At 36.7% G+C, this 22,899-nt stretch overlaps 1 protein-coding gene and 1 pseudogene across 5 annotated transcripts in view; both read left to right on the top strand.

Moving 5' to 3' along the window:
- Positions 1-22,899, top strand: part of RPS6KA5 (ribosomal protein S6 kinase A5) — a 75,191-nt gene that overhangs the window by 28,388 nt on the left and 23,904 nt on the right. For 3 of the 5 annotated variants that reach the window (XM_032111368.1, XM_032111369.1, XM_032111372.1), the window contains exons 6-7: positions 14,678-14,761; positions 18,606-18,709. In XM_032111368.1, the coding sequence (XP_031967259.1) occupies positions 14,678-14,761; positions 18,606-18,709 (188 nt within the window). Of the gene's footprint in view, positions 1-13,861; positions 13,990-14,677; positions 14,762-18,605; positions 18,710-22,899 lie in introns of all 5 variants that reach the window. The other 2 variants (XM_032111370.1, XM_032111371.1) reach the window with 2 other exon arrangements.
- LOC116446217 lies at positions 14,809-17,791 on the top strand (annotated as a pseudogene).

Here is a 22,899-nt window from a genome sequence, read left to right on the forward strand (position 1 = left end):
TCATAGGACAAAATCTAGTTGTCTGTGTTACTAGGTTCTGAGCTTCCAGTTTATTGGTCTTAGGCCTGCCAGTGTTGCCATACATCTTTGTTCTAGTTTTCCCTGAAAAACTTTCATGCTTTCTTCTGCTGACCTTGACATGAAAAGGGAAAGACCCGCGTATGTCTGAAAAGTCAGTTACATTTTCATTTTCAGATGCTTTTTAAAAAAAATGCTTGACTGTGCTAATTCTTTGCAATGACTAGGCAAATGGTATGCTATGACTCTTCTTTATGCTAATAATAATTAATGTATTATTATCTTGTCTTTTTCTCACGTCTTCGTGTCACTTTTAATAAGCTTAATTGCAAGCTTTTAGGATAAAAGCTTATCTCATTCTAGAGACGTACATAGTACCTAACATAGTGATCTCTGACTGTTGATGTTCGCTATTAATTATTTGTAAGGTACAGTTCTGTCTCCAAATAGGCTTTTTAGATTTCAGAGAGTCAAAATTGTGCAGGATTTTTCTTCTGAGAAAATTTAAAAATGGATATTTTTTGGCTTTCACATTAGCCAAATCAGAGGTATTGAAAACTGGGACTGCAGATCTAAAAGTCTTTGTTAGAAGCGGCAGAAGGGTTTTCTAAAAATAGATAGCTGGTAATTTCTCTAGAATATTTGCATTTCAGATGGAGTCTGGTGGGATTTAAGAGGGACCATTTTAAAAGATACTAAATTTTATTTTCTGAACCAGGGAAGTAGTAGAGATAATGTCAGTATATTCCTTTTAAAGTTACAGCACAAAACCAAGAGGAGGTTCAACTGGTATGAGAAGGGATTAGCAACAGATTGCCACACCAGTGCCAGAGAGTAAGTACAGAGAGATGCAGTTTTCATCAGGAAAGAATGATAGTGAAAGGTGTGGCTAGGGAGAGTGGGACCTGCTTAGAGCTGTGAGAAAAACTGTGCTGGACGCAAGAGACAAAGCAAAGTACTGGTATTGTTGCACTGATGGGAGAGAAAAGGAGCAGTTCCCCAGCCTCGCAGCCAAAGTTGAATGAAGCCTAAATCTTCACTGTGTTGAATAGAGAATCATAACCTTAAAGTCTCAAAACAGTTGTTTTTAAGAAGTACACCTCATCTGTGCTCACCTTTGGCACATAATTTACAAGCAGTGCAAGGAAAGGTGAGGACTTGGATAGGCATCGGAGGTACCTGTTTGCTTTATCCACACTATGAATCGGATTCCTCTTTCTCCAGTCATTAAATAAAGCCACCTTGCTCCTTGGTCATTTAATGTCAGTTCTTCTGACTCTAATCCATTCTATTTTCAGTATATACCTTAGAAATGTGTTCACTTAATTATATTTTTTCTTTTATTCTCTTTCACATTTTGTATTTGTCTTCCCTGTAAAAAAAACTCATTTCTCATGTTTCATCTAATGAAAAAAGTAATTGCAATTGCATTGTTTGCTTTCAAAATCTAAGGAATTGTCTCCACTTTTCATGTGTGCTTTTGTAATTTAGCTACTGAACTTAACCATGATTAAAATAACCCATTTACACATAGAAATTGACATTTCATATTTTATTCTCTGTAGACAATTGAACTACTACTAGAACACTTAAAATTCATTAGAATAGATACTTACACTTCTGAACCAATGTACTTACAACAGGTAGAATTTGCCTGTATAGCTGTTTTCATGCTCACTAGGGTAGCACTTTTAAATAAAATTACACAACTGTATAAGTCGGATAAAGGTGTAGCAATTGCAATTTAATCAGAGCAGTGTACTTTCCTATCTCTCCCTTTCTTCACATGTCTTTCCTGGTCCACCTGCTTCTTGCAAGAACTTCACCGTTAGAAATGTGTACTTAAGCAAGTGGAATTTGTTCTAGTAACTCCCTCTTCGGACTAATTTTCTGAAACAAGATATATTTAGGTTATTTAAAATGTATAAAAATTATCATAGTAGAGGTATGTACTATATATTTAGAGTTCTTATTAGAGAGAAACCCTTCACCATGTATTTATGAATTTTGGATAGTTTTGTAGTTAGGGATGCTTGCTAGAAAACATCATGATTCAATGTTTTCATTGTCTCTGCTGTAATCTGATGGCTGTTGATGATTTCCATGTAGCTGGGCACGTAATAAATCTAACAGAACTACAATAATTACAGCAGATTGACTATTCAACAGTGGAGAGGTGGGAAGCTGCTTTTCCTAAGCGCTTGAGTGAAAGGAAGCAAATGCCTGTGACTTGTAGGAAAGCAGAAACCTATTGATCTCTGCCATGGAGCTACTAAAGCATGAGTGTGAAGAATGCACTGTCAAGTATTCTCTCTGTTATTATGTGAAAATAGCATGCAAGAATAAAATACCCAAGTTAAAGCAGTGCAGCTTTAAGAGCTTTAAAATATTTTATGCTACTGTTTTGCTAAAACCTGAAATTTGTCTTTTACAACTGAATCAACAGTGGTGTTTCCTTTGTTTTATCTTTAAAATGAAGCGATATGATTTTATTTACATGCAAAAAGAAGAAATAACCTGACTAGAATAAAAAAGTTAAATAAAAAAGAATTTTCACGTAGGGTAGGTCAGTCTCACAAAGTATTTAGGTATGAAATTACTTTTGATGCAAACTTTATTTAAAAGCTCATGAAGACCTACAGTTTTACTAGCCTAACCATAGAATGGAATTAGTAAGAGATTAAGAGATTGAAAGAGATTTAGTATTACCTTTTATGGCATTTGTATTCTTAACCCTGTGATGAATTTAAGGCTAGTGTTTATGATTTTTAAATCTCAACTGATTTGTAAAAAATATCGGGGTAAAAAAGACAATTTTATCCTTATGTTTTCATGCATCTCAGCTGAGTGTTTGTCTAACTGGGGTTCAAAGTATATCTGCACATGACATTAATATAAGTTATTATTGGGCATATGGAGAATTGGTATGACTTGAAACTTCTACAGCACTGTTTTGTTCATCGCACAGGTGAAATCACTTCAAAGCCGTGTAATGCATTTATCTTTAAAAACCCTAAAACTCCTAAGTAGTTGTTCTGGGGTTTTTTTCCATTGTATTTTTTGTGGTTTGGCTTGTGGACTTGTGGCTTAGGCATATTTTTATCTTTTTATCTCATTAATAGCTCTACTTCTATGCTGGAATTGTTTTGATTTGGTCAGTGTCAGTTTAACCTAGTCATCAGGTCTAGTCTTAATTTTGATGTGTATTGCTAAAATGCAACTTCATTTTTTACGATCTTTCTGCTCACATTTCCTTTAGTTCTGTAACCAAACTAAAAATCATATTTTAGTATACATGGAGATATCTATGTCTCAGAAAAAATAATATGAACACATGCATTGAATTACTGTAAAAATGATATATTTGACCATGCATAATAATTAAAGTTTTTCTTCTTAATTAAATCCAGTGAAGTACACTTTCTTCCAGAGTATAGTGAAGTGCTCAATTCTTCTGCATTGGTACATGTCTTCTGCATTATCTTAAGTTTTTTCTGAAATTTTTGTGTTTGCTTAATGAAGTTCAAATAAATTAGATAGTAAATACTGGATGTTGTCAGTCTTCAAACAGTGTGTCTGTGAGCATACAAATGCCTTGGCAATAAATAATATAAAAGTGGATATTCTGTATGAGGGATGATTGAATTGAAACCTAAGACTTTGGGTGGATGTCTGTGTACTTCTATCTGATGTGTAGAATGAATATTTAATATACATGGTTGTTTCTTCATCTGAAAATCTCTTGATCAGAGTTGGAAATTTAGTTATAACTCTCAAATGCTTTTCACTGTTGAATTGTTCGATTTCATTTATTTGATGATAGAGTGAACATTTTGTTCTGGAAAGAAAATTAGTTAATTTTAAAAAATTTTAAATGATATTTGTTGGAGGAAAAGTGATTAAATGGAGATTGGTCCACTATGGGTTTTGGTAGATGATCTAGGAAGAGATTTGTATACGTTCTTAGTGGAGTTTAAAGGTAGTGCAGAACAGAGAGGTGTGACTACAACTTGACTCATTTAGTGCTTTAGGAACTGTCATCTCACGTGAGTGAACTAGTAGATTAGCTATGCATTTAACTTTAAAAGGCTTTAAAAGACCCCTTATACTTGTCCAATTTAAGTGAAAATGTCTTATCATTGCAATTAGACAGTACATTGTCCAACACTGAGCATTCTCTTGCAAAAAAGAGTAAGATTATCCATACTTCAGATAACTTGTGTTTTAGTTAAAGGATTGTTCAGTGATGTAGACATAAACAGGTATAAGGAGTAGATTTACATTTCTCCAAAGAGAAAAAAGTAAGAGTAAATTGAATAGTGAAATTAGTCCACAGAAGTTAACATGGGTTATAAATATGTCTGGATAATTAGTTTTGGAAAAAGACATGAAACAATGGCAAAAACTTCTTGTTTTGTTTGGTGTACTTCAGTTGGCTCAGTTTTAACTGTCTTGAAATTGAATATTAAGAACTACCAAACACTCTACAGGCACATCACTGAGCTGGACTACTTTAACTGCAAAACCAGGTCATCAGTGATCAGATGACTGACTGAGCCTTTGCCCAGGAGGTTTCCTTTTCAAGTGCTTATCACAAGGAAGATTGTGCTTTTCCAGCGTGGACCACTAATGCAGAAGACCAGAGCATAAAATAGTTTCTGTCCAGATTTTGATGCCAAAATATTAAAGTTCTGTTAAGAATTTTTGCAAGACAGATCATGATGCCTTACAACGACTGCTTTAAGGATACTGTTTTCCTATTGTAATATACCACTTTAAAAAAGTCCCATTTTGGGGAGAAAGGCCAACCTCTGTGTTAAGTAGTCTGGTATCTTCTATTGGATATTAGGTTGCTAGTCACTAAGAAAAATTCTGATTCTGTTTTCCAAAGGAAAACAAGTAACTTTCTGAGAGCAAATGCTCCCATTGTCATGAATCCATTTTTCCCATAGATTTTTTTTTCTTTTGAATTACTGCAAATACCCTACTTCCATGAAACTTGGGCAGCCACGTGCGAAAAACTCACATGACCAGAGAGTCACAGACAAATGTAAATGAATTTAGAACCAGATGGATTGCATTTGAGCAAAATGGTCCACTCTTACTCCTTTACCTTTTACATGTGGAGCTCTCTGAAACTGTTTATTTGACATGTTCTGTATGATTTTCTTTATTAAAAAAAAAATAAAAATTAACTTTTGAAGGCTTGTAGTAACAGCTAGCAGAACTCTTCCTAGAATTAGTACTCTTCCATACCTTATAATTTTGCTTCTCTTTGAAGAAATATGATTTTTTCAGGTTTTGCTTTGTATACTGTTCTTTCTTGGTACTATTACCTCTCTCATCTCAAAAAGGCGATGCTTTAGAAAACAAGCCTTCCAAAAATTGGAATTTTGAGAAGAACCTAGTACAAAATGTTCATCCAAGTTGACAGTGGTACAGACTTGCATTCCTCCCACACAATAATACATTGTTTCTGAATTTTTTTGTCTGCAGAATTGAGACTTTTGTTTTCTTTACTCTTAGTTATTTACTTTAAAATCCATTATCAGGAACTGGTTTAAATAATTTCATGTAGAATTGCAGTTGCATTGCGCTGTGAAACCGAACATTGCTGTTGTAAAAGTCTGTGAAAAGGTTTCTTGAATCTCCACTTGACATTAGATGAGGGTGTGGCCTTCCATTGACTTTTTTTCTGGGGTCACAGAGGTAGAGGTCGTAGCTTTCTTGGTTAACACAGTGCAAGGTTTAGCTACCCTTGCTGTCCCCTTTATCTGCCTGTTCTGATGGCATCTGCTGGCAGGCAAATCTCATTCTTGCTTGAAAAATTCAGTAGCATTATTCCATCTGTGTTTTGGAAGCAGAAGTCATCAGTCTAGCTGTGGCAAGAGGCATACTAACCAATATATTCTGACTTAAATGGCTTCTTCAAGCTGGAACAGCCACCAGGATAGGATGTTCAATTAATTTCACATGACCCTATACTTTTTTAAAAATTCTTCATACGATGACATTTCAAACTAGTGGACCTTTGATCTGCCCTGTTGCAACGATTTTTGCTCTAGTCTAAGCTTTTGTTTTCATATTACAGTCTTCATTATGATTTTGTAATATGCAGCAGAGCAGTCTAACTAGCGTACCACTAAGGTTTTTGCCTGTCTTTGTTCTTTCTTGTTTGTCTCCTGCAAAGGTTAGTTTTGGTCATGAATAGAAGTTTACAGCTGCAGAAGCAACAGTCTTCAGCTGAGAGACTTTTTTTTATAATTTCTGGTATGGACAGCTTAATTACTCAGTGTTATTTTTAGATATTGCCACCAATAAGTTTCCCAAAATAATTGAAATTTTAAAAAACCGAAGTGCGTAAAAACAAGAAACCAGTCAGTACGCAAGGCTTTGTTGAAACAAGATTTTTTTCCTCATTTTAAACCTATATCGCATCTTTGAACTGTGAGAGATCTTTTTGCCAATTTTTATATAATTTTGCCTTCCTAAATTAAGATTGTAATTATTGTTATTCTGGGCCATTAAAATAATGGCGAAGAATGTTAGAGGTATAATTTCTATGGAGATGGGTTTTTTTCCTTGGTGCAGTTCTATTTTTGAGGTAAATATCTATGGTAGGTTGACTTCTAAGACTCACTGAAGGTACAGGTCCTGTTTCTGCCAAGAAATCAGGCTTCTCAGTCTTTACTTGCGAATTTTCTGAAATGTAAAATCCATTCAGCAGGGGAACTTGTTAGTAGCACCTCTGCTATGTGGCCTTAAGTAAATGTTCAGTTATGATATTATTCTTTTGATTTATCCTATGGTCCTGGTTTTCTTACTAAGCTTACCGAGGGAAATCTAATGTCTTGCTTGATCAGTAGCTTGCAGCCAGTTTGCTGATAGCTAATATATGAAATGCTCTGTGTGATACTGCTGAACTCTTCAACTGCATGAAGTCTTCAGTCCTGTAAGCTGTTCCTGGAGGAACTGTGGTTCTTGACTAGTTTTCCAGGAAGCAGCAGGGTGGGGAGACTGCTCCCTGCATTAGTGTGAGCTAAGTGTGATAGTGAGGCAGGTATGGATCAATGTGCTCACTGACCAGGAGTGCAAGATCAGAACGAGTCTAGTGCCAGAAAAACAGGCTTGGTTAACAGTCCAGTGGTTATCAAAAAAGTTTGTTGTGAGGGAAGAGGCTTGAGGACAAGTCAGGATTTGAATTTGGTGGATCAGTATCAGCGAGGTACCCAGCCAAGTACAGACATACCTACAGCACAGCTGATGCAAGGTTCAAGAATGGGAGCCTGAACTTCTGCTTCCAGCTGAAAGTGGAAGAGGCCCCTGAGAAGGTTCCACACAGGTCACTCAGCTGCATTTTGTCAGAATTGGTCTTAAGCAGAGATGCTTTAACCCCTATGATTGGTGAAAGAGATTGTGGAGCCTGTTGATAAGCTCAGGGTCCTGCCATTGGTAATTCTGGGAAAGCTTTCGCTATTTATGCTTGTAGCGAAGCTGTAAGTTATGACTTTCAGGACTCTGTTTACATACACTCACAGCTGTACAAAATAGGAACAATGATGGTACTTGATTGGAACAATGATTCTTGTATTCTAGAAATTTTGGTACATCTCTTCATTTCTGATGGGTGCTATTTGAAACGCTACTGATAGAGCCCAGAGAGGGTCTAATTAATGCAGTCTGGAACTTTGATGTACCTTTAACAAAGGAAGAAAGACAACTTGGGATTTGAAGCATTTGTTCAGAGGTATAAGCAATTAAGGAAGATAGTTATACTCCAGTGTGTTTCCCTGAATTAATCAAATGAAGAGCAACAGTGAGAGTTCTCTGGTGCAGTACGAACACTGGTGTCTGTTCATGCCTAGAAATTATCTACCACTTTAGGCATTTGAGGAGACTAAGAAATGGATTTTATGTTGAAAGGACAAGAAAATTGTTTAATCTGATACCCTGTGAAACTCTTTAGATGAGCCCGTACACCCAATTAAGTCTTACTTCTGAATACAGTCACATTATATATCCTTTCTAACCTTTGCTGTCTGAATTTGCTTATTTCTTAACTACTTACTTTTTCTTCAGCAGCCTTGCAAAAATAGTAGAATGAATGATTCTCCTGTCAATTTCTAAATATGCATTGAATAAAAGAAAATTATTAGAGGGGACAGTTTAGTGTATATTGTTTAAAATGTTCTTTGTTAACTAAGAAATTGGTAAAACTGTAAAATAGAAGAGTCAATGGCCATACCATTGTGGCTGAAGCTATTTGTATTATATTGATACTGATAAATATGCACACAAAGACATTTCAGAAATCTCACAAAAACACACTAGCATTATTCTTCAAGAGGATTCACTGCCTATTTAGTGTTTCCAGTACTGTTGCCTCTTGCTGCTATTTCGAGTTCTGAATTGGGAGTCTGTGTTTCTGCCTTACCCTCTTTGAGTGAGACCTTCTGTGGAAGAGCAACATGCAGGTGTCTTTTGGGATGGCTTCTTCCTCACTGGCTGAAGTGTTGCAGTCCTAGCCAGGTGGCAAGTATTTATGCTGAGTGTTGGGACTTCTGTATGTATTTGAATTAGTGGCTGGGAGCTGTTAAATAATCTGATACAAAGTTAGATACTTGGTATCTTTTGGGACAGAATTACTCTCCTCAGCATATTTTTTTTTAATAAAGCCTTCCATGAAAGGGTATTAGAGATGTCCATTGCCATCACTGAACCTTCATGAGAACAATACCTTCTGTGTCTTTTTAACAGGACTGACTTTCCTGCTAGGCTAGAATTTGCATGAAGCACTACTTAAGAAATAGAATTTTTCTTAGGTACAGTTAGTATATTAATAATCATACCACAAAATAGAAATTTGAGGAACTTTGCAAGCAGTTCTGCATTTTTCCAGTATGTGAAGTATATGCTAGGTGATTGATAAAAGAGAAGCCCCAATATACAGAGAATTTTAGCTAAACTATGATTTTTCGTGAGTTTGATTTGTCATCTCTAAACCTGATCTGAAAGTTGGTATAGAGAATTTTACTACCCATGCAATAAGGGGGGAATTGTCCTTGACTAAGTGGAAAGTCCATAGCTGTATTAGATTTAACACATTATTTAAATGTGTTATGCCAATTCGGAATACCTCCAAGAGAGAAGTATTCCTCTTTTCTTGCTAGGTCATAACATTTTGAAACCTTCATAATGATGAAGTCAGATTAAGGGAATGAGGCAATTTAATTTGCCAACTAAGAACTACGGACAAGCATAGGAATGTTGTAAGAATGTTGCTGAAAACCATAGAAGAACCCAGTCAAAACATGCATAGTAATTATATTATTTCTCCATAACAAACATGATGAGAACCAGTAAATAATTCTTGTCTGGATTGGAGAATTTTTCATTGGACTTGTGGAGTCAATCATCAGAGCAGCCCTGAATGCCTTCAGAGAGCTTCTGTCTGGCTACCTGGTTCCCTTCTGTGCCATTGCACACTCTTGCTCCATGGCACTAGGTGCTAGCCAGCCATAGTTATTCCTGACAGATGAAATATGTGCCACCAGAGACTGTACCTCTGACTCTCCAGCTCTACGGGTGGCCTTTGTGTTCTTAGCCCAACAGCACTGAGTTTTCTAGGTTTTGGTTTTGTTGTCTTTTTTTAAATATTGACTTCATTGAAGGAACAATTTTTAAGCTATGTGATAATGTTCCAAGAATATTTTATATGAATATGGAATGCAAGGAAGTTAGTTCAAGCCAATTTAATAGCTGATAAGTGTTCTTTCCCTTATATAACATAGTTTCAATTTCTTGAAATTCTTGTACTAGAACTTAACTTGCTCTAGGTTTTAACCAAGCCTTTTGACCCTATCCTACCATCTCTTCGAATAGCAAGGAATTCCCATTAGAGAATACTTACACTATTAAAGAACTTTTAGGGAAGAGTAGCGTTGGTTTTATATATTTACTTTTTACAAGTTACAAAATATATTTAAGGAGTCAAATTTCACAGTTTGAAAGAATATGATAGTATTATAGTTTCAGAATTTGTCATATCTGATGTTCCAGGTAGCAGTCTAGCTCAGTTAAGAACAAAGTATTTGTGCAGTAAGTAGTCAGAAAACAGAAAGCAGTCTGTCGTGTTTCAAAGATGACCTTTCATGTAGTTGGAGAAGTGGGTCCTAATTTTGAATGCTGAAAAGAATGGGTTCAGTGAATACCTGGCTAATCCTCTGTCTAAATAATGTTTGCACAAAGACTTCTAAATTAAATAAGCCATAAGGTTTTATGACTCAAGTGTCTGTTGGAGTAGTGGTGGCAGTTATTATTTAGATGAATCTCATCAAGTTAAAGAAGTACTTCAAAGGCTGTATATTTAAATGTTAAATAATACATCTTCAAATGGCATAGTAACTGTCTTAAGACACTTGAGTGCTTTCCACACCTGCATTTACACTTTGGAATTAAAATCACAATTGCTCAAGCTCTGAAGCGTTTCCCCAAAGCAGTATATGTATGGCAAATAGATCTTCTCCTCAGTCTTGTGCACATGTGCAGAACAGTGTACTTGGAATATGCCTGAGTGTTCTAAGCCAGATACTCTAAATGCACTTTTCAGTTATACAGGTCTCTATTTCCATGGGGAAATTAATTTGATTTTGTTGGGGCCCTGAACTAATGATGTTCTGCCTATTGAAGGAGTTATTATACTATATAACAGTTCCTTGGGATCAGGTCCTCTTCTCTGAGAAGAATTGCAAGGCCTTCACCTCCAAGGTGTTGGGAAACACCCATCCAGAATCTGTTGTCACTATTTCTTTGCCCAGATTGCATGCCCTTTTTGGATGCATTAGGACATTGAATCAGACATTTACAATGCTTCTGGGCTGTGTGAGTTTTGTGGCACTGGAAACTAACACCGTCCTGCCAGCACAGTATCCTCTTAAATCAGACATAGAGGAGTAGTCCTTTTTCTGAAGAGCTGGCTGCAAAAAGGCAGTTTGGACCAGTAGAGGTGAGCCTTTTAAGAGCATGTTGAGCATGAGTGATACCTTTGCTGTCTTGATGTCTCATCTGATTCCTGTGATTCGCTTTGGAATCGCACTTCTTGTCCCACATACTGTTACAACCTGTTGAGCAGTTGCAAGACTTAACAACTGTCTGAGCTGCCTTTGCACATGTTAGTAAACTGAATCTGTATTATTGTAGGCTAGGATGGATGCTCTAAAGGACACATCCTTCTATGACAGTAGTGACTGTTTCTCTATCAGTCAAGCCTTTCCAGTAAATGTGGTGAGTGTGATTAGTGTCTGCAGCAGAGTAGAGTTTGATCTTTTTGCTTTTTTTGGTTGCTGTTAAAGTGCTTTTTTTGTATTTGTTGAAGGAGGTCATTAGACAACTTTGAAGGCATAAGACCTCTCTGTCACTGAGGAGAAAACTTTACACACATGCTTTCTACATTTTCAGGTAGTTTCAAATGCCTGCCTACCATTCCTTGGTTATAAAGCAGAGCCAAGCGATGATATCACAAGATCATCAAGAACATGGTGGTGCAAGATTGCCAACCCTCTGTCAGCACTTTTGATTGATTTTTGGAGTTAGGTATTTTGATCTCTGCAATTGGTGTAATTGTGGTCAAGATGCCCAGGTTGGGGTACGTAGTCTTAGCAAAGAAGACACTGTTCTGAGGTAGGGTTTTTCTGATGAAGTGCTGTCTTCCAGGACAAATGGTAATCTGCATCACACATCTCTTGGATGTCACAGAGTTCTAACGCTCTGCATGAAAGCTGCCCGGTGCCCTTTCTTTTTTTTGATGAAGGAAAATGAAAATGGGATGTTAAAATAAGTTATCTGGAGATGTACTGAAACTGCTCTGGCAAGTTAAAGCAGTTGCAATTCACTAGGCTGCTTAGATCAGTCAGAATGATAGCAGGGAACTAGGAAGCAATGCAGTACACCATCTTTTTTAATATTGCTGTAGCTGGTGTGGGGAAATTTATATATCTACCCTGTGTGTAGTACTACAGTATTTATTAGAAACAGTCTGGTAATATATACTGGGACAGCCCCTGTGTCAGTGTGTTGTTCATCTCGAAGGTAAAATAATAGGGAAATATAACGTGGTTTTCTAATTTAATAGCAAGATGGCTTAACAAAATGAAGTGCCTGGCTGTCCATGTGAATGTATCTATCACTATTCAAGAACTCGTAACAAAATTCTCTGTGGCTTCAAGACAAGTTGTTGCTCTCTTAAGCAGCTAACTGGTTTGAGTAAGCCACTTTGTTTACCTTTACTAAAAGATATGTTATTGCATAAACATTCAGAAATTATGCTGAAATGTAAATATGGAGGGGGTACAAAATAGGATTTGGTTGTGGTTTCACAAATGAATGTTGAAATACAGCTTTCAGTGACATTTTGTGACAGAATCACAGAGTGGAAGGGGTTGCTGGAAGTCATCTTGCCCAACCCCCCGCACAAATACAGTCACCTAGAGCTGGTTGCCCACAGGAAGCCTTTTGAATATCTACAAGGAGGGATACTCCACAACCTTCATGGCCAGCCTGTGCCAGCACTCAGTCCCCCTCACAGTAAAAAAGTGTTTCCTCCTCTGGTCTTGTCTCTAGGCACCATTGAAAAGAGCCTTGCTCCCTCTTCTTTGCATACTTCCTTCAGGCGTTTTTGTACTTTGATGAGATCTCCCTGAGCTTTCAGGTTCACCTCTTCAGGTGAAACAGTCCCAGCTTTCTCAGCCTTTCCTCAAAGGTTCCCTAAATCATATTTATGGTTCTTTTTGCTGGACTCTGTCCACTATATCCTTGTCTCTCATGTACCCAAGAGACCAGAAAATGACAGAAAATAAAACTGTTATTGGAGATAACATTCTTTGAAAATGGTTTTAAACCCACGTGTAGTGCATAACAGAGGAAACTATTAATGACTTCCTGTAAGAGGCATATTTAACAGTGGCAAATTTACCGAAGTGTTCCTAGTGAAATTTCACACTGCAAAACCTGTGTTTTTTAAGTAACAGCTAGATGTAATTGATGAAGCCTGTAACTTAATAAACCACAACATAAACAGAGGTTTCTAACAAAGAAGTATCTGGATTTTATGACTTCAACTGTTTTGAAGTCAGGACTTTCTACAGTATCTTATGAAGGCAAGTCTGTGTTAATCTGTGGTGGAGTCAGAGTGCTTTGCTTTCAGACAGTCGTCTTGATATCTCACTTTGGCTGCATTATCTTTACTCTTTGGAGAGGTAGCGAGTGAAGAACAGTTTCTTTCTGCGTTTTCCACTCCCCTTCCTTTTCCCCATTCTTCCTCCCTCCCTCCCAGCTGAAGGAAAAAAGAACAGAGATATTGAGTAGGTTTAGACTGGCTGATGGAGGGCTAGGGATTTCTGATAATTTTTCTTTGTTTATGCTTTTTATCACATTATATTCCTTAGGATAACAGGTTCTGGAAAAGATTATCAGAGAGAAACAATAGTTGTGTCAAAAGAAAGTGGAATCATGAAAAGTTCATTATTATATGGTTTTGTCTCAGAAGTTAATATTTCAAGTTAATATTTGAACAAAATGAGGCCTTATAACTATTTTGAACTCAGAATTTCATCCCAAAAAACCAGTCACAGTATATGTATTTTAAGAAATACAGTTTAATAATATGCTGCTGGACTGTTTAACTTTTATGCCTTAGGGTAGCACAGAGCACTATTTCTACTTTTAGAAGCTTCTTCTCATTAGTGTAGTCTCTTATATAGCACCTGTTTTAAACTCCAAATCTGAATCTACAAATGTAAAACCTGACTTTTGAAATATTTGCTTTTTTGAACACTCTTCTTTAAAGGACCTATCAGGATCTCTCCCCAAAATGCTAGAAGCATGAAGGATAAGGGAGGAACAATGTTGCATGGCCCAAACACATGTGCTTTCGTCATTAGCAAGGTACAGCATGACCTCATGTTGACCTCAAAGGTAAATCGCTACCAGGGAACAATTATACATGCCTGTGAAAGCAGCTTAGTTTTGAACATAGTCAAGAGAATAATTCAGTGCATAGAATAAAATTGAATTTACAACACTGTCTGCCTTTCCCTTTCTGTCTTGTCTCTCTCCAAGTCTCTTCTTGAGATAATGTTGTTTTTTATATATGTGTTTGTTGTGAAAGAAAACAACTTTTCTAGAGGTCATAACAAATTCCTAAATATGGGGAACCCAAAGGATCTTGTATCCAATTTAGTCAAATTGTACATCTTACAAAGAAATTCCCTTTTTAATGAAAAGTTTCATTTGTTATCTAGAGCACTGGTATTGCAGCCTTCAGAATGTATATCTATGTTATTTGGGGAATCTTGTGTAATTCTGAAATGTATAAATCATTTTAGACTTACGGGAGAGTTTTTTTTAAATACTAGTAGATTAATTTTTGTGTGTTTATCTTAGATTGCAACACAGACTTATGACATTTTATTTTTTCATAGAAGACTAAATATTCTGTAGCATTATGTGATACATCTCTACATATGATGGAATATTATTTAGCTAGCAGTTCTGAGCTATTTGGAGAAGAATTGCTGCCAGCATTTCGGAACTGTTAGCCATATCTGTCCCATATCATTTGTATAATATAGTTGTTTGATGTAAATTTTACTTTTTTTTCTAGAACGAGAGAGCATATTCCTTCTGTGGAACAATAGAATATATGGCTCCAGATATTGTAAGAGGGGGAGACACAGGACATGATAAGGTATGTTCTGAGTTTATTACTGAAAATAAACTAATTCTTCAGTCAACATGTTGCTCAGTTTGGGTGGTTTTTGTAAAATATGATGTTGTCTTATTTAAGTATGTGTTGTTTTAGGTTGTCCTAAAATAGATTATTTCCTGTGTATTCAGTTGTCTGTTGATGTATTTTCCTTTTCTGGTCTGAGGTAAAGGGCATGTTTATAAAGGTATTGAGGCTTATTTTTGTTCTGTTCAAAATTTGTTCTAAACATGCTGTGGGACAATAAACTTAGTTGACACTTATTTGCCTTTGCATGAAAAACTAGTTCAGAGTGGAAAGTGACTGGTTTGTGGCTAATTCTGATATACATGTTAAATTGGACATCAGAGAAATCTGTTATACTTACTGAGGTATGGGATGGGTTATTAATGTTATAAGTGTTCTCATATTGTAAAAATTAATTGTTTGGCTTGCGACTCAAGTTTTATTACACAGTAAAGTGTCAGTAATTGATAGACAAGATCAAGACAACAACAATTAACAGATTATTTTTAAAACAAACAAAAAACCCTATTCTCCAAAATAATTCTACAATATTCCTAGATAATTTATTCTGATTGCTCACTATACTTGGTAGTTTTGGAGAATATTGAATCTATGTGGTTTTTTGCTGTAGACTGAGTTGACTTGTCTTTCTGTTGTGGATCATGGAATGTAGTTGATTGTGGTTCTGGTCTAAGAACTGGAAAAGTCTGACTTTTGCCTGAGAAAGTTCTTTCTTTTTCTTCTCTATGCATTCTGTGTCTCTTTTGGTCTGAGTTTACCTTCAGTTAGGGAGCATTGTAGTGGGCACAGCTGGGATTTGGCAGTTTGAAGTATAGCAGAATGACCTCCCTGATTCTTCTACTACACATAAAATAAAGTGTGCTTTGTCTTTTCACTGAGTCATTGTTTCACATCTACCTTGAATTCCACTATAACCTCTTTGTCTTTTTCTACTATACTGATTGCCCAGTTGCTATTAAAAATGGAATTTAAACTTGCGTATTGAAGCTTCTTCCTGCACTCTCTTAATTTAGTCATTCCACCTCCAGAGCATCTCTCAGATTTCTCAGTCATGTTGAATTATGATTCTGGCTTCTCAAAGCTTACAAATTCAGTCTTGTTGCTGACTTGAAGAGGAATCTCTCTTCTGTTACCTTTGGTTCTCTCTGATACTTCCATCAGATGTTGTGCAGAGTCATACGGTGTTTTATAACGAATAGCTTCACAGTTTGATGGTGAATGTTAGCTGATCGATAGGGGTGATTTTGCAGTTATGTGTGTGATGTTAGTTGTTTACACCACACGTTCGCTACCTTAGCATTGGCAGTGTCATGTATTGTCATTTTAGAAGGTTTTTAGTGTATTTTATACTTACTGCATATCTAGCAACTCAAAGACCTTACAAAAAGAGAAAACAAGATTGCTTTAGTATGCTGTGCTCTCATTAGTCAGTATTTATCATCTGTAATCTCTTCTAGATGATTGCAGTGTTTGTCTTAAGGACTTGCTCTAGTATTTCAGTATTTATTTTTTTAAAGTTTGATTTCTGATTCTGCAAATCCTCCTTTTCTTTTGGAAAAACACATGCCAAGAAGAAATTCTTTGGGATTTTCTCTGAGAATTATGTATTTGTAAAGATAATTAGTAACAGTGCAGAGACTTCTTCAGCGAGTTCTAGACACTCTTGGCTGAATATATCAGAAATCAGATTCTGTATATTTTGAAGCAAAACCAAATAAAATATGTGGTGATTGTCATGATTTCACTAGCTGTCTTCCTGTATTGTGTTAATATTGCCAACACAAGTAAAGCAGAAGTTTCATTGATTTTCAGATTTCATGGCTGTGAACCTGAGAAGGTCAAACACCTGTAATTAATTTCATTGAAAGGACTAAACTGCTTCCTTTATTATTCATAGTAGCATCCTTCCTTTTGAAAGAGAGAAATATTTTTTAAGTTATGAGAGATATGAATAATATGATGAGTATATGAGAAGCCAAATATCCCATGTGTTACCACAGTCCATCTCTCTAAGGCCCATGAGGTGCAGTGGTGGCACTGGATGACCATGATTGAACAGTGCCTGTGCCATCTGGAGCTGCACATGCAAAATGGATAGCAGGGGAAGTAGCAGGAACCAAAATGCAGTAAACTGTCAAAGTGGGAGTAACAAGGCTCATGCTAGATCCTTAGTAAAGTTCTTTAGCAAACAAAACCACTGTTTTACCCATGATCCATTGCAACAGTAGCATGTTGGAGACATGGTTTTTTCTGAAAGCTCTGCCTGAGTGAACCAGCAAAGAGGTGAAACATGAACTGGCTGAAACTGTGTTCAAGGTTGGAAATGTCACAGGTTTAATAACAGGAAAGAATTGTGCTTTTAAGCAGGTTCCTTAAAAATCTCTCTGGTTCGGAATATCTGACAGAAGCAGATACTACCTAAGTGAAAAATTTCAGGATCCTAAATAGACAAATAGTGGTCCAGATAATTAAACATTAAAAAGTTGTTGTTGTTGACAACAACCAAAAATTGAATGCCATCTAGAGGGACCTGGATAAGCTCAAGAAGAGGCCATGCAAATCTTAGGAGTTTTAACAAGACCTAGTGCAAGGTGCTGCACCTGGGTGAGGGCAATCCCTGATATCAACGCAGGCTGGGGATGAACAGATCAGAGCAGCCCTGCTGAGAAGGACCTGGGGGTGCTGGTGAATGAGAGGCTGGACATGACCCAGCCATGTGCACTCACAGCCCAGAGAGGCAAACGTGTCCTGGGCTGCATCCAAAGCAGCGTGGTCAGCAGGGTGAGAGAGGGGATTCTGCCCCTCTGCTCTGTTCTGTTGAGACCCCAGCTGGAGTGCTGCATCCAGCTCTGGAGTTCTCTGCACAGGAAGGACATGGACCTGTTGAAGCAAGTCCAGGGAAGGGGCACCAAAGTGATGAGAGGGATCCTCTCCTATAAGGAAAGGCTGAGACAATTGGAATTGTTCAGCCTGGAGAAGGCCTAATTGCAACTTTCCAGTACCTGAAAGGAGCCTACAAGATGGAGAGAGACTTTTTACAAGGGCATGTAGTGACAGGACAAGGGGGAATGGCTTTAAACTGAAAGAGGAGATATTTAGATTAGATATTAGGATGAAATTCTTTACTGTGAGGCTGATGAGGTACTGGAACAGGTTGCTCAGAGAAGTTGTGAATGCTCCGTACCTGAAAATGTTCAAGGCTGGATTGAACGGGGCTCTGAGCAACCAGATTTAATGGAAGGTGTCCTTGTCCATTGCAGGAAGTTGGAACAAGATGGTATTTAAGGTCCCTTCCAATCCAAACTATTCTATGATTCCGTAGCATTTTTAGGTGCCTGGATTAACTGTGGCCTGTGATCTTAAACTGTGCTTTTTGAACATTCTTTAATTTCATTCTCAATCTCGTGAAAGTTCAAGTTCCACTACTTCTTAGCAAGCCTTAAGTTCCTCTTATTTTGAGTGCGTATTAGAATTCATATCACATGACAATGGTAAAAATAAAAATTAATTCTGGCAGGAAAACAAAAGGAGCTTGAGTAGTCAGTGTAAAGAGTTCAGATTGAGAAATAAGTTGAAGAAGCTAAGTGGAAAGATTTCAATATAAAATTAATTTATCACAGGAAATACCTTCAATCAGTACAACAGTTGTTTATTCTTCATTGTATCCCATTTTGCCTTTGTATTGATAGGTAGGTTCTTCCTATGCTAGTTGCTTTCTAAGAGAATTGTTTTGTTCCTTCCTTTGTTAACAATTTTACTTCAGTGTATCATAACATACATAATTATTGTTGTTCTCTAGGCTGTTGATTGGTGGAGTGTTGGTGTTCTTATGTATGAATTATTAACTGGAGCATCACCATTTACAGTTGACGGAGAGAAGAATTCTCAAGCAGAGATTTCTAGGTAAGATTCAAAGCAGTGAAGTATATGTGCTTGCTAACAGATGATCCTATAGTGTAATATATGTTTTATGAGAGTTTGTTAATTTAAAATTTAGGAAGAAAGTGCTGCCATGGTAACATTTTATGTGCTCCAGTTCTGTTTAATAGAATGACATCTGAAAGTAGATAGGTTTTATTAGCTAATAGAACCAACTTTTACAAAAAACCTGTTTTGTTTAAACTACAGTGGAACCATAGCTTTGTAGATACTTACCTGTTGCATGGTTACCGTTGAAGAAGAATTCAAATGAAATATCAAATTGTATGTAAATAGAATTATCACATTCAAAATCTTAATACATTAGAGATATCTTTAGCTAGAGGTATTTTTTAAATCAGCTCTTGCTAGGTCACTCTGGCAGACTGCAGATTTAAAGTGTCAGAGTGTACCCTACTCCTACCTTTTTGTTACAAATAATGTTTATTTTATTAGTGTATAATATGAAACAAAGAAAGTGATCTTTGCGAGGCCCACTTGCATAACTGAGAAGAAATGAGTATGATACTTACAGAAATGAAATAACCTATACCATTCTTACCTTTTACACGTAAACTTTTTGTTATGTTCAGTAACCTCTACACTTTAAAGGTTTGTTTTCAGTACCTGTGTAAAAGCACTGGAACATTTTAAAAAGACAAACCAATAAGCTTCCCCAAAACACATAACTGAAATCTCTCCCAAAACAAACATTTCCTTTTACTGGATTTCTTTTGGAACAGAAGTTGAGGTCTTCAATTGCTCAAATTACTAACTGCTGTCAAAATGAGCTTGTAAGTCCAGTCCCCAAAGTAAGAATAGTCTTGCTTCTATTGGAAGGTATTGTCATGCTTCTAACCCTCACCTAAAATCACTTGATATTTAAGGTTGTAATGGATGATAGAACATACCTCAGTTATTTAGATAATTTATTTCACTTACGCTATAAATTCAGGCAGTTTCTTGGCAAATGGAGGCCTGTGTATTGGTTTTTACTTCTCTACCAGAGCAGGAAACTTGGAGGGTCACTAGAAAAAATACAGGGGAGAGGCGAGTCCATTAACAAAACAAAATTCGGGACTTCACCATCTTGGTCATTATATTGCAGTTAAAACTTCAGTTATCTCTTTCTCACCTATTTAAGGTTAGGAGTTTGGTTGACTAGTTGCTTATGCCATGGCTGAATTTGGTAATTTTGATTTCCAAGATTTACTAGATGGGACTCTGAAGGAGTAACAGGTTTTTTTTTTGAGAGAACTTTGAACTGAATTTTACAGGTATAGTTTCCCAAAAACTGGGAAACTTTTTAGTTATGTATTCTACAGGACTTGACTTGGTAGGCCCTTATGTGCGCTTTAAGATAATAATATTTCTGATAATTTGAGTAACTGCAAGGTTGTTAACATCTGTCCTCTGACACCTAATAACTTATTTTCTGATCTTTAGTTGTGGCAAGTTTACTGTGTTGCTGCTCAGTCTGTTTTTGTTCTGGTGGGTGTTTATGCTACACATTTATAGACAGCAGTCCTGTAGTATTTCAGCTTTTATTTTGATAAATTTAGAAGTTAAATTCTTACAGTTTCCTATATTAAAGATGTTGCCCAGTCTTCCTGTTTCCTGAAAAAGCCTTTTCTTAACTCAGCTTGTGTTGTTCTATCTTACATACAGACAATTTATTCTTGTTGATGTTTCAAGAGGCTCTTGTTTAGAGGAAGGAAGAATTTACCGTCTGAACAAAAAAATACTTCTTCCTTTTTCTTGGGTTCCTCTTGTTGATGCCAGTGCTGGTCCGATAGATCTAATTCCTTCTCCTCTTTTGTCACTTTCAACTGATAACCCTCTGGTTTACAGTTGAGATCTTTTTATTTCCAGCTATATTACTGCATTTCTGACTTGGTTTCATCTGTCTTGTGTTACTTCTATACTCCTAAGACCCACTGGTTTCTGAACCCTTTCCATTGATAGCAATTTCTGTGTTGGATGACTTCAGTTTTGTGTGCTTGCAGTTTGTCATGAATGTTATGCTCCTTTGAAGAGCATATGAGAACAGTGCTGCTGCCCTGGCTGCTGCACTGAGTTGTGTGGGACCTTTTGGGGAATGGTGACTGCTGCATGCCTTTGAGAGCAACAGGAGTGTGTTTGGAGCTTTCCCTGAGGATAGTGTAAAGCAGGCAGAACAGAAACCAGCTATTGAGAGCTGCCACTGATCATGAAGTTACTGGCACTGGTACAGAGATATGAGTCGGTACAAATTTCTATCTTGATAGCAAAGTTGTTCTAACCAGAAATTATATTGGTTAACCTAAATATGCTTTAACTTGCCAATTGCAGCAGACTTAGAGAATTCAGTTTTTTACTTGCTCACAAGCTCTTGAAAGCATGGTTTCCATGGCCTTTTATTTTTCTGAGTTTAGGGAAAAAAAGTCTTCTAAATGGATTCAGGTCCTTTTTTTATTTCACCTAGGTAGGAAGTAACCTTTGATATTTTTAGATAATATTACTCCTTTGTGTGGCACAATGGCTGTCTGGTGTTAAATCTAAGCATGAAACTTTATTCTAAAATATCTCTCTAATGGAGAGTTCAGTTTTTGTGTCAGAAATAATGTGTAGTTTCTATTTTTTTTTTCTCTTTCTGATGAGAAATTGGGTTGTTCTTTTATCATAATCTTTTTGGCAACACTGTGGACTTCTCTTTCATGGAAAATGCAACTGAAGTAAGTGTATACTTTACCTTACATCTCTGTCTCTGAAGACTCTTTGTTCATGTGCTTGGTATTACGGGTTATTAAACTATTAAATTTAAAAAAAAATTCACATAGCTACTCCAATATCTCTCCTTTTCTAGTGCACCCTCTCCCCTTTATTTTCCCTTGTTCCCAAATCTTCCTTTGATTTTTGAGAATTCTGAGCTTATATTGCTGCAGAGCCAGGGATAAGACTCATCCTGCAAAAGCACAGGCAAGGGCTGGGATTGATTACACACCCAGTATTTTCAGTTTGACTAGGAGTAATTTGTAGTGCTGAATTGAAAGACAGACAAATCCATTTTAGGGGGCTGACTTTTGAGGGTCCTGTCATGTATAGGACTTAAAATGAGCAGGAACGTTTTGGAGTATTAGTTTGCAGCTGCACAGCAGCCTAGAAAATCTTACCAGTTTTGGGATTATGAATAGATAGAAACCTATATTTTTTTTTTCATTTGTATACATCTATAGATCTATAAAATAATCTCTAGAAGTATATGATGCCGTATTGGCATACTAACGCCAGTAGCAGCCTGGGGTCTTTGTTCGATGTGGTTGGTTAGACTTTATTTAGACTTCATGGAGGACAGCTGAAATTTGACAATCTGTTAGATTCATCTATGATCCTGCAAGAAACCTTTTCTTCATAGAGCTGTTGGCAAGATGCATAGCAGCTGTATACTGGGATGCCCTTCTTTATTGATTTCCTTCTTTAATCTGTGCCTGTGAGAACTCTAGTGATTAAAAGAGCTTTTAAAAGATGGAACAATCATTAAATCCGACTTCTAATTTGCATGGTGTCTTCTGGTATTTTTTCCTAGAGCTTATAGCTGTCTATCTATAATGTACAGCATTTGTAGGTTTACATGCACATCAGAGTGCACCAGTCACTCTGCCTATAGATCCATTCAACCGTTCAGTAAAACAGATGGTTTTAAGAAAGCTTTAAGTATTGTAGCAAAATTTCTGACTTGCCTAGGACCAGGGATACACATACGTATCTGACTGCTCCAAATTGGAATAAAAGAACAAGGAGTTTAGCATGACTTGTTCTGAGGTGACAGGATCATTCTCAAATATGAAGGTGAAAACTCTGCTTTGGAAGTCTTGTCCATTTGCCCTTTAACAAGGTTACAGCCTGGGGTTGCTTTCTCTTATTCCCTGTACATGCAGAGACATGTATCTTTTTGATGATGCTTGTAACACAATGCCTCAGTTTAGAGACCAGTTCAGGAGAAAACACTCTGGAATGAGTCACCTCCTTTAAAAACGGTTCCAACGATCCCTTTCAGCCAATAGGAAATGAATACTAGTGGATGAAAGTGAGAAAAAACCACCTCAACCGTTTATTGACAAAACGGAATGCCCAATGGGAAAAAGGTAAATAAATGCTAGATATTAAACTGTCAGACCTCACCCCCCCACACACAC

The sequence above is a fragment of the Corvus moneduloides genome, chromosome 6 (assembly GCF_009650955.1).
Source record: "Corvus moneduloides isolate bCorMon1 chromosome 6, bCorMon1.pri, whole genome shotgun sequence".
In the NCBI taxonomy this organism is placed as follows: domain Eukaryota; kingdom Metazoa; phylum Chordata; class Aves; order Passeriformes; family Corvidae; genus Corvus; species Corvus moneduloides.